This window comes from Tachyglossus aculeatus, chromosome 23 (assembly GCF_015852505.1).
Source record: "Tachyglossus aculeatus isolate mTacAcu1 chromosome 23, mTacAcu1.pri, whole genome shotgun sequence".
NCBI classification, from domain to species: Eukaryota; Metazoa; Chordata; class Mammalia; order Monotremata; family Tachyglossidae; genus Tachyglossus; species Tachyglossus aculeatus.
The window spans coordinates 18,855,825-18,874,192 of NC_052088.1; the positions used below are offsets into that span (position 1 = coordinate 18,855,825).

An 18,368-nucleotide genomic window follows, 5' to 3' on the forward strand; every position below is an offset into this window, starting at 1 on the left:
TTACAGACCATGTTGGTTTGGGGGAGGATTAAATTTTAATCCAGCGTAAAGACAGCCCTAATTTAGCACTCAAATGATTCTGCAAAAAAAAAAAAGCTTTAAGTGAAATAGCATGAAGCAAGTTGATTTTTCCTGTTGTTAGTCATGTAAAATGGTTCAGTCCTAGGGGTTAGAGAGTGCTGTGACTGGCAGTCTGTTTTCACAACCAACTAAACAATTATGTTACAGTAATACCCATGCAGAGTTAGCAAAGAAATTCACATAGTATAAATCTGCTTTAGGACTTTCTTTAGATCTTAGGTTTAGGAGCTAAAAGGCGATTTTCAAAACTTTGCCCAGAAATTGAAGCAGGATCTTCCCTTAGGAACTCCCATATATAGATTTTGTCCTCCGGCCTGCCCTTAATGGTTAATAAGTGATGTGAGTGGCAGATTAGATTAACAAGCTACTAAACCAAATTGAAGAATGTAAAATCGGGCTATGGTAGCAATACTTACCTTACTAAGTGGAATTAACACTAGGCAGAGCACATTAAGTAGGGCACTGCATAGTTCAGGGAACCTTGGGTCTATTGAAACATTCCCTCCTTGCCTTATCTCCTTAGCACTCATTAAATATCCTGTTGTTCAGAGTCCTCAAAGCTCTGTCAGCAAATTCGGCCCCTCAGAAATTGCCCTTGATATCAGTGGTCTGCCCAAACTTGAACCTTCTGATCACCTGAAGAGTTCTTTGAAAGCAAAGAGTTCAGTAATTGAATACAGAACGGGAAATATTTTTTCTGGGATAGATTTTGCATGAAAGTGAAAAAAGATATTGAATATAGACCAAGGGAAATGAGTGAAACACATGTGCCTCCCTGAATTTCAAAATTGCTTTAAACTAACAAAGGAGGTCATAGCAAAAGAACTTCCCCTAACTCTTTCCTTTTCTGCAGCCTTATATTTCCTTCTGCCTTCAGGACCTCCTCACCCCTCTGGATGTAAACTCATTGTGGGCAGGGAATGTGTCTGTTTATTGTTATATTGTAATCTCCCAAGCACTTGGTACAGTGACCTGCACACAGTAAGCACTCAGTAAACACAATTGACTGACTGACTGACATCTCTACTTGGACGTCTTGCCAACATCTTAAACTTAAATATGTACAAAACATAACTCCTCACCTTCCTACCCAAACCTTGTTCTCCTCCAGACTTTCCCATCACTAGACACCACCACCGTGCTCCCTAACTTCATAAGCACTTGGTACTCCTTGGCATTATCCTTAACTCACTGCTCTCATTCAGTCTTCATATTCAGAAAGTCAGAGGACCTGAGATCTAATCCCGGGTCCACCACTTCTCTGCTATGTGACCTTGGGCAAGTCATTTAAGCTCTCTCTAGACTGTAAGCTTGTTGTGGGCCGAGAATGTGTCTGTTTATTGTTACATTGTACTCTCCCAAGCATTTCATACAGTGCTCTGCATGCAGGAAGCACTCCATAAATATGACAGATTTTTACCCTTTACGTATTTTCAGTCTTACAGGAGAAGCAGCGTGGCTCAGTGGAAACAGCCTGGGCTTTGGAGTCAGAGTTCATGCATTCAAATCCCGGCTCTGCCAATTGTCAGCTGTGTGATTTTGGGCAAGTCATTTCACTTCTCTGAGCCTCAGTTCCCCCATCTGCAAAATGGGGGATTAAGACTGTAAGCCCCCCGTGGGACAACTTGATCACCTTGTAACCTCCCCAGCGCTTAGAACAGTGCTGTGCACATAGTAAGTGCTTAATAAATGCCATCATTATTATTATTATTATATTCAATCTGTCACCAAATCCTGTCAATTCTGCCTTCACAGCATCTCTAGAATCCACCCCTTCCCGTCTCTCCATCCAAATTGCTACTACCTTTATCCAAGAACTTATATCCCACTTTGACTTCTGCATCAGCCTCCTCACTGACCTCCCTTCCTCCTGTCTCTCCTTTCTCCAGCCCATACTATCCCTGCTGCCTGAATCATTTTCCTAAAAACCTGCTCAAACCATGTCTCCCCATTCCTCAATAACCTCCGACGGTCACCCACTCTCTTCCTATTTGCTTTAGTGTACTCAGTCAGCTCTCCCGTTCATTCCTTACCTTGCTGATCTCCTACTACCACCAGTACATACACTTTCTCCTTTAATGCCATGTTGTTGTGCCTCAACTTCATCTTCTTCACTGCCAACTCCTTGCTCATGTCCTCTTTCTGGTCTGTGACTCCCTCCCCCTTCATATCCAACTTGTCACCATTTTCCCCATCTTCAAAGCCCTCCTAAAACCGTATCTCTTCTAATGGCCTTCCCTAAGCCCTCCTTTCCCCTATTTACCCTCTCTTCTGAATTGCCTGAGCACTTGGGTCTGTACCCCTTAAGAGCTTTGATATTCGCCCCACCCCACCCCCAGCACTTACATATAGATCCATCTCTAATTTATTTTAATGTCTGTCTGCCCCTCTGGTCTGTAAGCTCCTTACAGGCACGGAAAATGTACCAACTGCTTTGTAATGCGCTTTCCCTATGTGCTCTGCACATAGGATTTGCTCAGTAAATTCCATTGATTATGTCCAGATCTGACAATTTCTGATTTTCCACTCATGGGAACATCTCAGGAGAAAACGGAATTGGTCTGGGTGGAATTCAATGTTACTTTTGGTCGTATACGTTCATGGGCAGCCCAGTTTTAAAACTGATCTTTTGGGGTTAGCTGTGAATTTTACAGATTGCAGATTCTCTAATTCTGGGGGATCTGCACCTTAGTCTGCGAGTATAACATTTTAATTTGGAACTGTGGTTTCTGTCCTCTGACCTGTGTTACTCTCCTTGATTCGACAGTAACTATATCAATGGTATTTATTGAGTGCTTACTATGTGCAGAGCACTGTAATGGGTGCTTGGGAGAAGAGAGTACAGCAAAGTTGGTAGGCATATTCCCCGCCCACAGCAAGCTTACAACCTAGAGGGGAAACAGATATTAATATAAATAAATAATTTATTATTATATGGGTATTGGTGGTGAAAGGGGAGAAAGCCAGGCATTTCGTTACTGACAACAAATATCCTATTTCTCCTAGGTACAGTGCCTGACACCCTGTAAGGGCTTAACAAATATCAAATTAAAAAAAAACAAAATCAGCTGAATGGTAACACGGTGGCTTAGCAGGGAAAACATCTCAGCCCTCATGGCAATTATTTCACCTTCTATGTGTAGACCTGCTGCCAGCAGCGTGGCTCAATGGAAAGAGCACGGGCTTGGGAGTCAGAGGTCATGGGTTCAAATCCTGGCTCTGCCAATTGTCAGCTGTGTGACTTTAGGCAAGTCACTTTACTTCTCTGTGCCTCAGTTATGTCATCTGTAAAATGGGGGTGAAGTCTGTGAGCCGCACGTGGGACAATCTGATCACCTTGTATCCTCCCAAGTGCTAAGAACAGTGCTTTGCATATAGTAAGCGCTTAACGAATGCCATCATCATCATTATTGGAAGTTGAATTTAAAGAGTTGAATTGAGCCTGAGTTTGAGAAGCTCACTTATATCCCTCTCACAAAGGAGGGAGAAGAATAAGAAGAAGAATACTGTCAAGAATAATGCAATCTCCACAGAAGGATCAGTGAGCTAGCTCTTAGCCAGCACTGAAATCTGAATTCATCCAGAAAGTGTGTTTCATGCTTTCCTTGCTGAATCCCAAAATGGGTTGGCTTGGAAGGGAACACTATTGGGAGAGTAACAATGGCAAAATATTAGGTGTTTGTGTGCAAAGGTCTGGGGCAGACAAAAGATAACCTGATTAGACACTGACCCTGTCCCACTTGGGGCTCCCAGCCTAAGAGGGAGTGAGAGCAAATATCATATCCCCCTTTTACAACTGAGGAAACTGAGGCCCGCAGAGGTTAAGTGACTTGACCAGGGTCTCAGCAGGCCAAAGGCAAAGCTGGGATTAAAGCCCAGGTCTCCTGATCCCATTCACTACTTCTAGAAAATTTGTTGTTTCTTGTTGATTCTGGGATTAATTGATGTTGACGTGAATGAGTGATGTTGGTCCCACCAATGATTAGAATCTCCATGAGGACTTTTTATCAGAATCAATATACAACGTACTTGTCATAGCAAAGAAGGGTCATTGATTATTCTCAATGTTTATTTGGGAGATTAACCTGTTATTATTTAGTCTATAGATTCAAAAGATAAGAATTCCCAATTCTCAAAACTACGTTGACAATTTAAACGAGTGAATTTATGATTCATTGATTGTGCAGAGAACCTCTAGACTGAATTCCTAAACAAACAAAAGTAGTCCCAGTTGGACACTTTTGTGGTAATGATGAAATATTCAGATCCTTATATTTTTTTCCTAAAGACGACAGCGGTTTCAGCAGAGCATTTTAAAAACGAGCTAGACCACACAATAGAGTTTCCAGAGAAGTGAGCCACAAAAAAGTCATGCTGCTTGTCAGAAATAAATGTTTCGATTCAAATTGACAGTTCATTAAAAAATAGGTAAGAGGGTAACTTAAAGTTGAGGATTGGTTAATGTGTAAACATAATTTACGTGGCTCTGGTCTAGTAACAGATCACTTTCCCCACTTTTCCTGAACAACCCACAATAGGTTACTTTTGAGACTGCAGAGTTAGAAAGTATTGAATGTACAGTACAGTTCTGTTAGTACCGCTTTTGAGCAACGCAGTGCAGCACTTTCTGGAAAACTGCTCTTTGTGGAGACTTCACTTACCTTTGACTGATCTTTAAGAAAACAATTTGTTTTTAATATGTGTTGAATAATGAAAGCATTTTGGTTTAATGTTTGAACTTTTACTAGAATTTAAATCTAATGGAAGACATGTGAAGGCTACGCTAGTAGGACTGTAGTTTAGTAAGTAGTCTGGGTAGTGTCCTAATACATTCTGTACAGGCCAGATTCTCCATGTGGTCAAATCTACATTGAGAAGCAGCGTGGCTCAGTGGAAAGAGCACGGGCTTTGGAGTCAGAGGTCATGGGTTCAAATTCCGGTCTCCCCCTCGTCCCCTTCTCCATCCCCCTCGTCTTGCCTCCTTCCCTTCCCCACAGCACCTGCATTTATGTATATATGATTGTACATATTTATTACTCTATTTTACTTGTACACATCTATTTTGTTAATATGTTTGGTTTTGTTCTCTGTCTCCCCCTTCTAGACTGTGAGCCCACTGTTGGGTAGGGACTGTCTCTTTATGTTGCCACCTTGTACTTCCCAAGCGCTTAATACAGTGCTCTGCACACAGTAAGCGCTCAATAAATATGATTGATGATGATGATGATGATGAGCCCACTGTTGGGTAGGGACTGTCTCTATATGTTCCCAACTTGTACTTCCCAAGTGCTTAGTACAGTGCTCTGCACACTGTAAGCGCTCAATAAATACAATTGATTGATTGATTGATTGATTCCGCCACTTGTCAGCTGTGTGACTTTCGGCAAGTCCCTTAACTTCTCTGTGCCTCAGTTCCCTCATCTGTAAAATGGGGATTACAGGCTGTGAGCCCCCCGTGGGACAACCTGATCACCTTGTTACCTCCCCAGTGCTTAGAACAGTGCTTTGCACATAGTAAGCGCTTAATAAATGCCATCATTATTATTAGAACAGTGCTTTGCACATAGTAAGCGCTTAATAAATGCCATCATTATTATTAGAACAGTGCTTTGCACATAGCGCTTAATAAATGCCATTATTATTATTATTATTATCTACATAGCACATTACTACGACAATGGAAATAGGACACATGTCTTTGAATAGATCTGGCCTCTCTATTTCGAAGACACCAGTGCGTGGATCAACTTAGCTGCTGCATGTGCTGCCTTCATTTCTGAGTTAAGCATTGTTGTTTTACAGTCTGGAGCGGCAGCCCCGCTCGGTCTCTGTTCTCCACTGGTAATTTCACCTCTTTTTAGGTGGCAGGGGCACCGTGGGAAACCTAGGTTGGTGCTGAGGTTCTTGGGAGCAGCACTACCCGTTTGGCTACTCATGACCACGGTTCGTGGTCGCTCTCCTACATCAGAATGGCAACATTTGGGAATTTATTAGAGGTTAATCTGGTATGATTCGGTGCTGATAAAGCTAAAACTCTGAAACCTTTGAGCTGGAAAATTGGGGGAGCCACAGAACTGACCATTTGGAGTTCACTTCCCACTGCCCTACCTTGACTTCTGTCCCCAGCTATTTGTTATAAACAACAAGGTGTCCATTTCCGTGCCTCTTGCTTTTCTCTCTCTGCAAAGGAAGCATGACTGATATGGAGTTTGGCCATTTTAATCCAAAATCCCGGACTTTTATTGCATTGGAAACAGTTCTGATTTGTCAAGGTCTCCAGTGATTGTGATGAAAGCACTTTAGCTTGGAGGCAATTGTTTGCACTTTAGGGAACATCCATTCACTCCAATATCACATTTGCTATTGCTGCGAACTATGTGACACTTTGATTCATTCATTCAATCATACTTATTGAGTGCTTACTCAACAGTACAATGCAGAGCACTGTACTAAGCGCTTGGGAAGTACAAGTTGGCAACATATGGAGACAGTCCCTACCCAACAATGGGCTCACAGTCTAAAAGGGGGAGACAGAGAACAGAACCAAACATACCAACAAAATAAAATAAGTAGGATAGAAATGTACAAGTAAAATAAATAAATAAATAAATAAATAAATAGAGTAATAAATATGTACAACCATATATACATATATACAGGTGCTGTGGGGAAGGGAAGGAGGTAAGACGGGGGGATGGAGAGGGGGACGAGGGGGAGAGGAAAGAAGGGGCTCAGTCTGGGAAGGCCTCCTGGAGGAGGTGAGCTCTCAGCAGGGCCTTGAAGGGAGGAAGAAAGCTAGCTTGGCGGATGGGCAGAGGGAGGGCATTCCAGGCCCGGGGGATGACGTGGGCCGGGGGTCGACGGCGGGACAGGCGAGAGCGAGGTACGGGGAGGAGATTAGCGGTGGAGGAGTGGAGGGTGCGGGCTGGGCAGTAGAAGGAGAGAAGGGAGGTGAGGTAGGAGGGGGCGAGGTGATGGACAGCCTTGAAGCCCAGCGTGAGGAGTTTCTGTCTGATGCGCAGATTGATCGGTAGCCACTGGAGGTTTTTGAGGAGGGGAGTGATATGCCCAGAGCGTTTCTGGACAAAGATAATCCGGGCAGCGGCATGAAGTATGGATTGAAGTGGAGAGAGACACAAGGATGGGAGATCAGAGAGAAGGCTGGTGCAGTAGTCCAGACGGGATAGGATGAGAGCTTGAATGAGCAGGGTAGCGGTTGGGATGGAGAGGAAAGGGCGGATCTTGGCAATGTTGCGGAGCTGAGACCGGCAGGTTTTGGTGACGGCTTGGATGTGAGGGGTGAATGAGAGAGCCGAGTCGAGGATGACACCAAGGTTGCGGGCTTGTGAGACGGGAAGGATGGTAGTGCCGTCAACAGAGAAGGCTCACAGTCTAGAAGGGGGAGACAGACAACAAAATAAAACATGGACTCCAGTGTGTTATCAGTATCAACAGCTGCTAATTTAATAAACCCATAGGTATACTGGGAAGAGTGCTTTAAAAAAAGCAACAAAAACCCAAAATCCAACAGCTTCAAACTGAAGCAAACATTGTGGCAATTTACTTTACATTTCTGTTACTCTTTTCTGGGGACTAGCCCATATTCAAACCATTAAGACACCAGCCTTTCATTCATTCATTCAATCGTATTTATTGAGTGCTTACTGTGTGCAGAGCACTGTACTAAGCACTTAGGAAGAGCAAGTTGGCAACATATAGAGACGGTCCCTACCCAACAGTGGGCTCACAGTCTAGAGCAGGGAGACAGAGCAAAACAAAGCACATTAACAAAATAAAATAAATAGAATAAATATGTACAAGTAAAGTTAATAAATAAATAGAATAATAAATACGTACAAACATCAATCAATCAATCAATCGTATTTATTGAGCACTTACTGTGTGCAGAGCACTGTACTAAGCTCTTGGGAAGCACAAGTTGACAACATATAGAGGCGGTCCCTACCCAACAGTGGGCTCACAGTCTAGAGGGGGGAGACAGAGAACAAAACAAAACACATTAACAAAATAAAATAAATAGAATAAATATGTACAAGTAAAATAAATAAATAAATAGAATAATAAATGCTTACAAACATATATACCTATATACAGGTGCTGTGGGGAAGGGAAGGAGGGGAGCCTTGCAGAAGGGGGATGTGTAAAGTCATCTGTAAAGTCATTGCCTGTTTTTCATGATTCTTCCAAAAAAAAGCCAGAAAAAGCAATTCCTGCTACCTCGTGAGATCATTCATTCATTAATTCATTCAATTGTATTTATTGAGCACTTACTGTACGCAGAGCACTGTACTAACCACTTGGGAAAGTAAATATAACAATAAAACAATGACATTCCCTGCCCACAAAGAGCTTACATCATCATCATCATCAATCGTATTTATTGAGCGCTTATTATGTGCAGAGCCCTGTACTAAGCACTTGGGAAGTACAAATTGGCAACATATAGAGACAGTCCCTACCCAACAGTGGGCTCACAGTCTAAAAATCAATACAAATAAATAAAACTACGGATATGGATATAAGTACTGTGGGGTTGGGAGGGGGGAAGAGCAAAGTCAGGGTGATGCAGAAGGAAGTAGGAGATGAGGAAAATCGGGGCTTAGTCTGGGATGGTACTGACACAGCCAGCATTCAAACATGCTTTTTAATGGTGTATTACTCTCTCAGTAAACCCACCTGCAAAATAGAGGAATGTACTGGCACAAACCAAGAATCAGACTGAGAAGCAGTGAGGTCTAGTGGAAACACCACCGGCCTGGGAGTCATTAGGGCCTGGGTTCTAATCTGGATCTGCCACTTGTCTGCTGTGACCTCTGGGCAAGTCACTTAACTTCTCTGTGCTTCAGTTACCTCATCTATAAAATGGGGATTACGATGTGACATGGACTGTGTCCAACCTTGTTATAATAATAATAATAATAATGGCATTATTTAAGCGCTTACTATGTGCAAAGCACTGTTCTGAGCACTGGGGAGGTTACAAGGTGATCACGTTGTCCCACGTGGGGCTCACAGTCTTAATCCCCATTTTACAGACGAGGTAACTGAGGCACAGAGAAGTTAAGCGACTTGCCCAAAATCACACAGCTGACAGTTGGCAGAGCCAGGATTTGAACCCATGACCTCTGACTCCAAAGCCCGTGCTCTTTCCACTGAGCCACTTGTCTCTTCTAGACTGTGAGCCCGCTGTTGGGTAGGGACCGTCTCTATAAGTTGCCAACTTGTACTTCCCAAGGGCTTAGTACAGTGCTCTGCACACAGTAAGCGCTCAATAAATACGATTGAAGGAATGAATGAATGAATCTACTCCAGCACTTAGTACAGTGCCTGACGCACAGTAAGCTTTTAACAAATACCGTAAAAAACCGGGAAAGACAAGCCCGGTTGAGAAGTGAAAAATGCCCTCACGGCCCTCCCTCCTTTCCTCCAGGGCCCCCTCCTTAGTCACCACCTGAATAACCCTTACTCCCCATCAATCAATCAATCAATCATATTTATTGAGCACTTGCTGTGTGCAGTGCACTGTACTAAGCACTTGGGAAGTACAAGTTGGCAACATTTAGAGACAGTCCCTACCCAACAGTGGGCTCACAGTCTAAAAGGGGGAGACAGAGAACAAAACCAAACATACTAACAAAATAAAATAAATAGAATAGATATGTACAAGTAAAATAAATAAATAAATAGAGTAATAAATATGTACAAACATATATACATATATACAGGTGCTGTGCGGAAGGGAAGGAGGTAAGGCGGGGGGATGGAGAGGGGGACGAGGGGGAGAGGAAGGAAAGGGCTCAGTCTGGGAAGGCCTCCTGGAGGAGGTGTGCTCTCAATAGGGCCTTGAAGGGAGGAAGAGAGCTAGCTTGGCGGATGGGCAGAGGGAGGGCATTCCAGGCCAGGGGGATGACGTGGGCCGGGGGTCGATGGCGGGACAGGCGAGAACGAGGCACGGTGAGGAGATTAGCGGCGGAGGAGCTGAGGGTGCGGGGTGGGACTGAATTCAACCACAATCAGTAGGACTGTCTCTCGATGCCATTAGTAATTCACTCCTGAGACCAGAACCAAGCATAGACCCCCCTGGAATTATCAATCTGATTCTCTAGTGAAGCAAGGAATGCAGTGTTTTCTTAGGAGTAACGCTTTCACCCATGCAAGCTAAACGAATTGTATGGGAGCCCGAATAAATGATTGGTTCCAAAAGTTAACGTTTTACATGGTCCCAAGGGCAGGGACTGTATCCACTCAAATTTCCTTGTTCAGTTCCCTCCCAGAGACCACCGTGGCAGTGGTCTCCCAGTCAGCAATCCCACGGAGCGTAACCGGGGGCATTCATTCATTCATTCAATCGTATTGATTGAGCGCTTACTGTGTGCAGAGCACTGGACTAAGCGCTTGGGAAGTACAAGTTGGCAACATATAGAGACGGTCCCTACCCAACAGCGGGCTCACAGTCTAGAGAAGCAGCGTGGCTCAGTGGATAGAGCCCGGGCTTTGGAGTCAGAGGTCATGGGTTCAAATCCCTGCTCCACCAATTGTCAGCTGTGTGATTTTGGGCAAGTCACTTCTCTGGGCCTCAGTTCCCTCATCTGGAAAATGGGGATGAAGACTGTGAGCCCCCCGTGGGACAACCTGATCACCTTGTAACCTCTCCAGACCTTAGAACAGTGTTTTGCACATAGTAAGTGCTTAATAAATGCCATTATTATTATTATTATTATTAGAAGACTAGGGGGCATGTGACCTACCACCATGCAGAACACCATGGATACCGTTGGCAATGGAGAACCACGGGCCCCAGCTAAGAAGTCATCCATCTCTGTATTTTGTAGTTTTGAGCATCGAGTTCATTATGAAATACTTGGAGCCCCGATATGGCGAGAGGCTTAAATGAACGTTAAGAACATAAGGGAAATAGATCCCCAAGCAAATCTTTTGGATAATAGCAATTTCTAGGAAAATGTTTCACAATGAAACAGATTTATTTTTCACAATCTCCCCCCCGCCCCCTGCCTTTTCATATTGTGCTGAAACTTGGGAAACGTATCCCAATAAATGTGTTAGCGGCCTTGTGGGATATACCAGCCTGCCAAAGCCCAGAGCCTCTTCGCTTCTGCTTGTTGAGGATAAACACCCCTTCAATAGCCATGGTTTTGTCACTCTGGCAGGAGCAGGCCCCGCTCCGTCTCGAGTATCTCGTGATGACTGCAACTCTGGACTGCTTTTCTGAGCTCTTTCCCCGCCTTGGATTCCCCACTTAGAGCAGAAACAGTGATCTCAAGCCTCCCGTAGGCCTCTCCTGGGGGTACGTAAGGAATACAAGTCCTCTGGAGTGGCTGGCTTTGGGGCGCTGCGGGAGTCGGAGAGCAGCTGGTCACCAACTCCAGTCCTGCACCCAGCCTATCTCCCCAGCCAGAGGGCAAATTTTATAATAATCATAACAATAATTATGGTATTTAAGCGCTTACTATGTGCCAAGCACTTTTGTAAGCGCTGGGGTGGATACAGGGTAATCAGGTTGGACACATTCCGTGTTCTTCATAAGGCTCACAGTCTTGAGCCCCATTTTACCAGATGAGGCAACTGAGGCACAGAGAACCAAAGTCACACAGCACATATATAGTACTACGATCTTCCCAAACACCTGGCACATTACTTTTGTGTTATCTTCTCCTCACAGCAACCCTGTGATTTAAGGAGAAGCGGGGATTGTTATCCCCATTTCCCAGCTGAGGAAACTGAGGCTAGTGAAATCAGGTAACTTGCCCAAGGTCGCACAGCAGATCAGGGTCAGGGCTGGGCCGAGACTCCATACTCTTTCCACCACCCCACACTGCCTTCCTAATAGGCTCTCAAAGAAACTTTTTCTTTTTAATCATATTTGTTAAGGGCTTACTATATGCCAGGCACTGTTCTAAGCAATGGGGTGGGTACAAGAACACAGTCCATGTCCCAGCTGGGGACTCCCAGTCGTAATGCCTGTTTACAGACAAGGTAACTGAGGCACAGGGAAGTTAAGTGACTTGTCCAAGGTCACACAGCAGATAAATGGCAGAGCCAGGACTAGAATCCAGGACCTTTAGACTCTCGGGCCTGTGCTTTATCCACCGTGCTGCTGGTTGTGGGGTTCGTCTGAGCCCTCAGCTTATCTGAGAAGCAATGAGGCCTAGTGGAAAGAGCACAGGGCCGGGAGTCTGAGGACCTGGGTTCTAATCCCAGCTCCGCTACCTGCCTGCTGTATGACCTTAGGCAGGTTACTTAACTAATCTGTGCCTCAGTTTCCTCATCTGTAAAATGGGGCTTAAATCCTACTTAGACTGTGAGCCTCACCTGGGACAGGGACGATGTCCAACCCGATTATCTTGTATTTACCCCTGGATTTTGTACAGTGCTTGGCATTGAGTAAACGCTGAACAAATACTACCATTGTTATTATCAAGGGAGTGGAACAGAGGCTGTAAACTTCATTCCTCAACTTGATGGGAGGTTACCGAGATCCTATTGCATCTAGCTGGGAGTATGAACAGAGGTTCACTGGCTGTTACATTTCTTAACATTTTTGAGTACAAACATGATTTGTACATATCTATTCTATTTATTTTATTTTGTTGGTATGTTTGGTTTTGTTCTCTGTCTCCCCCTTTTAGACTGTGAGCCCACTGTTGGGTAGGGACTGTCTCTATATGTTGCCAATTTGTACTTCCCAAGCGCTCAGTACAGTGCTCTGCACATAGTAAGCGCTCAATAAATATGATTGATGATGATGATGATGATGATTCATTCTGATGACACTGCATTTTCAGGGGTTCCCAAATAATGCCAAATTTAATGCAGAAGTATTTGAAGAAGCAATTAATTAACCTATATATCACCTAGGCAGTTTTACACTAGATGTGTCAAGGTACACTTCCACCCTAAACTTAAATGCTGAAGAGGGAATCACACAGTCCCTTCAGCTTTGCATTTTAATACGTCAGCTTTATTACCAGAGTTAATTTTTAATAATAATATTCTGTGTGATTTCTTTTTCAGACCGGATCCTGCAGTGCCTCAGCCATCAGGCTCAGAGTTCTTCCCAACAGAAAATTTATCTTTGGAAACCCTAAAAAACAGTAGTTCAGAAGATCTCTTTGATGATGTTTAAAGGCATCAGAAAAGTGAAAGTTGAAAGCCTAAAGTTCCGAGACAACATTAGGTATTACACCTACTTTAACTTATTATAAAATTAAATTACATTCAGCAAAATAATTAAATGTTTCTTTGGTAAATACATTGTTTACCTATACGTGTTCACGCAAAACTGTTCAGTGTCCAGTACATATATCATTACACCAGATTTCTAAGTATCTTTTCATTTAGTTGCCGTTTATTGACAAGTAGGTTGGAAAATGTCACTTTAGAAATAATAACCTGTAACAAATTTTAGTTTCTACAGTTGTCTTTAAGACATGAAAGGGACTTTCTGTGATTTGAATTCATCTTTGGCTTTGTATGGTGAGATGTTTAATTTGGGAGTAGAAGGTTGGGGGAAATTATGTTGGTCTATTTTTCATATGAACGGCCTTGTTCACTCTGAAAAATAAATTTGTTAAAATTCCAAAAAATTCAGAATTCTTTTTAGAATTTTTGATTTGCAACACTACAACAGCATTTTTTTTTAACTCCCCGAGTGAACAGATTACTAAACTAGGTGCAGTTTGGTGGAGTACAAAGAAGAAAGCTTATGAGACTTTACTAATTTTTCCACTGAAACACTGCAGTGAAGAGGAAGAGGAGAGGGGAAGAAAATTAATTCACTAAGTGCCTACTGTTTGCAGCATGCATGGAGGTGCAATAGAAATAAGGGATGCAGTCTCAAGTGCCCTTTTACCTTTCTCTTCCTTCTCACCTCCTTTCTTCTGCCTTTTATTTATTTTCATTTTATTGTTAAATGCTTACCATGTGTCAAACACTGTTATAAGCATTGGGGTATGTATGAGGTAATTAGGTTGAACACAGTCCCTATCTGGCATGGGACTCACTGTCTTATGAATAAACTTAATTTTTATATGACCTATGTTAATTGCTCCCCCCCCGTTTTTTAATGTTACAAAAGTTATGCTTTTTATGCTTTTAGACTGTGAGCCCAATGTTGGGTAGGGACTGTCTCTATATGTTGCCAATTTGTACTTCCCAAGCGCTTAGTACAGTGCTCTGCACATAGTAAGCGCTCAATAAATATGATTGATTGATTGATTATGCAAACCTGTGGAGCAATTCACTATACAAGTAAATAGGGTCTGTATCTTTTTAGATGATTAAGAAAAACAGTTTATAAGATAATTGAAAGAGCAAGATTGTATCTAACTAAGGTGCATAGGACGGGAGTTAGAAGACCTGGGATCTAGTCATAGCTGTACCATTTTCCTGTTTGCCTGCTGTGTGACTTTGGCAGTTCACTTCTCTGGGCCTCAATTTCTTCATCTGTAAATTAGGCATTAAATACTTGTTCCTTCCCCCCTTCAACTGGGATTCTCATGTAGCACAGGGCCCGTGTCTAGTCTGACTGAATTGTATTTACCACAGCACTTAGCAAAGTGCTAGGGACATTGTAAGCACTTCATCAATCACGTTATTATCATCAGAAGTAGCGATAGTATAATTTTAAAGAATTGAGTTGCAAAATGTGGATGATAACACTACTTTGGTTTCATGTGTTCCCCAACCTCCTGATCAGGTCTGCACAGATAACCTGGTTCCTTCCATACCACTGGTTGAACAGACAGATAATTATAACCGCTTTCTATAATCACCAAAGCACTATTGACTGCTAGTCTGAAAATGTCTGAGGTTAATGCCCCAGCCTGCACTGGACAGCCCTTTCCTTAGCCAAGGATTTCCTTCAGTGCTTCATTGCAGAATTCTCCTATCTGTTTGTTTTTTTGTTTTATGGTACTTGTTAGGCACTTACTATGTGTCAAACACTGACACCTGTCCACATGTTCTGTTTTGTTGTCTGTCTCCCCCTCCTAGACTGTGAGCCCGTTGTTGGATAGGGGCTGTCTCTATATGTTGCCAGCTTGTACTTCCCAAGTGCCTTGTACAGTGCTCTGCACACAGTAAGTGCTCAATAAATACGATTGAATGAATGAATGAAACACTGTTCAAGGCGCTGGGGTAGGTACAAATCAATCAGGATGGTCACAAAGTGGATATTCTAATGTCACTCAAACAGCTGCTCGATGGAAAGATAAAGTGCACTAACTATAAACACAGTGGACAGAAGAAATGCTTTAAAGACACAATAAAGCACATAATCATACTTATCGAGCGCTTACTGTGTGTAGAGCACTGTACTAAGCGCAGGGGAGAGTACAACAATAAGCAGGCACATTCCCTGCCCACAACAAGCTTACTGTATAGAGGGGGAAGTAGAATTCCTTACTGGATAAAGCACAGGTCTGGGAATCAAAAAGACCCTGAGTTCTAATCCTGCTCCGCCACTTGTCGGCTGCGACCTTAAATCACTTCACTTTTCCGTGCCTCAGTTACCTCATCTGGAGAGTGAGGATTAAGACTGTGAACCCCATTTGGGACATGGACTGTGTCCAACCTGACCAGCTAGAATCTACCCCATGACTTAGCACAATGCCTGCCATGATATTTCAGTATCATGAAATATTTTCATGATGCAGAACTTTGTTAAAGACAAACACTTGTGCTATATACACTGGTTTAGTCTTTTCCAAATCATTTGTTTGCCATGGCTTACTGTGTGCAAACCACTGTTTGAAGCGCTGAGGTAGATACAAGGCGATCAGGTTGTCCCACGTGGGGCTCACAGTCTTAATCCCCATTTTACAGATGGGTAACTGAGGCCCAGAGAAGTTAAGTGACTTGTCCAAAGTCACACAGCTGATAAGCGGTGGAGCCGGGATTAGAACCTGTGACCTATGACTCCCAAGCCCGTACTTTTTCCACTGAGCCACACTGCTTCTCATGCACAAGGACTTCGTATAGTGCTCTGTACACAGGAGATGCTCAATAAATATTATTGATTCATTTATCATAAGCTGGAGAGCAGGCTGCTGAGACTATAGTGGGAGCTCTGAACTTTTTTGATTTATTTATGACACTTCATCTTGACAAAGATCTATCAGGCTTTAGGTTTTATTATGAAATCCTCAAATCATGGCATAGATATGGGATACACCTAAAACTCTACTCTAAAAGCCCAAACCATAGTTCTATGAAGTAAATTTAGGTTGAGAAATATTAACTCTCTTATCATGAAAATATTTTTTCAACTTGGTCTATTGAGGAGGAAGACAGTATAGGCATCAGTACTTTCTAACAGAGATATGCTTCATGAAAATGATTTTTTTCAACCTGGCCTGTTGAGGAGGAGGAAGAGTAATCCTCAAATCTGGCATTGGATTGTGGAAGACTCCTGCAGAGAAACAACCTCAGGAGTATGAAAAGACCCTTAAATGGAATTTTGAAGAACAGGGTTTTCAGAAGCATAAGTGATACCTTTCCCATCACATTTATACAAGTTTAATTCCTACCATATGTGGGTTTTACCACTGTTGGAACAGTCTGCTAATACGTGTGTTAATTAAGGGCAGTCTGGTCACTGAAAGTGATGGAAATTAATTCAACATCTCTCTGATGTACGTTCTAACATATTGTTCCAGTTTTACTTTGCCATTCCTGTAACTTCAGCAATGATTAACTCTAGAAGTAATCAGCTCAGCTTTGTTCAGGGAATATTTATACATGCCAATCCACACTCCAGAAAAAGCCCTGACTGGAAACCCCGTTGATGATGATGATGATGGCATTTGTTAAGCGCTTACTATGTGCAAAGCACTATTCTAAGCGCTGGGGAGGTTACAAGGTGATCAGGTTGTCCCACAGGGGTCTTACAGTCAATCCCCATTTTCCAGATGAGGGAACTGAGGCAAAGAGAAGTTAAGTGACTTGCCCAAAGTCACACAGCTGACATTTGGTGGAGCCAGGATTTGAACCCATGACCTCTGATTCCAAAGCCTGGGCTCTTTCCACTGAGCCACGCTGCTTCTCTAAGTGCCGTCGGAGAGGATGTCGGCTGAATGTCGAAGTGCTTAAGGGGTGCATTAGTGCTGCAGAAAGGAGGGACACGAGGGTGTTAAGATGAGACATTAGAGAAGGATTTCTGGAAGAGAATATGATTTTAGTTAGACTTTGAAGGTGGGTACAGTGGTGAAGGTGGAGGGAGTTTCAGCGTGGCTCAGTGGAAAGAGCCCGGGCTTTGGAGTCAGAGGTCATGGGTTCCAATCCCGGCTCCGCCAACTGTCAGCTGGGTGACTTTGGGCAAGTCACTTCACTTCTCTGGGCCTCAGCTGGTTGGGCAGTGAAGGATTCTAAATCGGGTGCACTGGTTTGGAGTGGATGGATGGATGGATGGATAGGGCTTTTGTGATTGTGTCATTCTCCAGATCTAAGGCTTTGTACTATGCTGCAAAGTGTGCTAAGTAAATATGTTTGGATTTTATGATTTATAGCTAAATGGCCATAAAGGTGTCTACGAATGTAAAATGTCAGACGGTTAATTTCTCATCATTTTCTTAGACCTGAAATTCTAAACCGGAGTATTACAAGCAGGTCTGTGAGCGTGGCCGGGATGGGAAAGAGCCCATCTGCAAGCTCTGGATGGTGGCTCGGTAAGGTCAGGGGAGGGGATGGGATGGGACAGGACTTGGGTGTTGGAAGGGCAGCCAGCATGGAGCTGGGGGTCAAAATGTTATTCATTTTGTTCTTGACTCTGCGACTTGTCTGCTGGGTGACCACGGGCAAGTCACTTCACTTCTCTGTGCCTCAGTTACCTCATTTGGAAAATGGGGATTGAGACTGTGAGCCCCTTGTGGGACAGGGACTGTGTCCAACACGATAATCTTGTATCTACCCCAGCACTTAGAGCAACGCCTGGAACATAGCGTGTGCTTAACAAATACCATTATTATTACTATTATTGCTATTGTTATTATTATTGTTATTATGGGGAAGAGTGGGCCAATGAACTGAAATCTTGCCATTGGCACTGCACTGGTCAGGCTTTGGGTCTAGGCAAGGAGGGTCATCGTTGGCCTCAGTTTCCCCTTGGTCCAGCATAATGCCACCAGTGTCCTCTGAGTGTTGTGAATGGAAAGGGTTTTTCAGGAAGAAATGCTAAAGGGGTGACAGGCTCTGTACACAGTAGCAAACCAGATGACAATAAATAACACTGACAGGAGTCATTACCTGGG

At 43.3% G+C, this 18,368-nt stretch overlaps 1 protein-coding gene across 2 annotated transcripts in view; it reads left to right on the forward strand.

Moving 5' to 3' along the window:
- XRCC4 (X-ray repair cross complementing 4) overlaps window positions 1-13,706 on the forward strand; it is a 273,201-nt gene extending 259,495 nt beyond the window's left edge. For both annotated transcript variants that reach the window (XM_038765724.1, XM_038765723.1), the window contains exon 8: window positions 13,135-13,706. In XM_038765724.1, coding sequence (XP_038621652.1) covers window positions 13,135-13,246 — 112 coding nt within the window. In that variant the 3' untranslated portion in view covers window positions 13,247-13,706. The remainder of the gene's footprint in view (window positions 1-13,134) is intronic.
- Window positions 13,707-18,368: the final 4,662 nt, after the last annotated feature.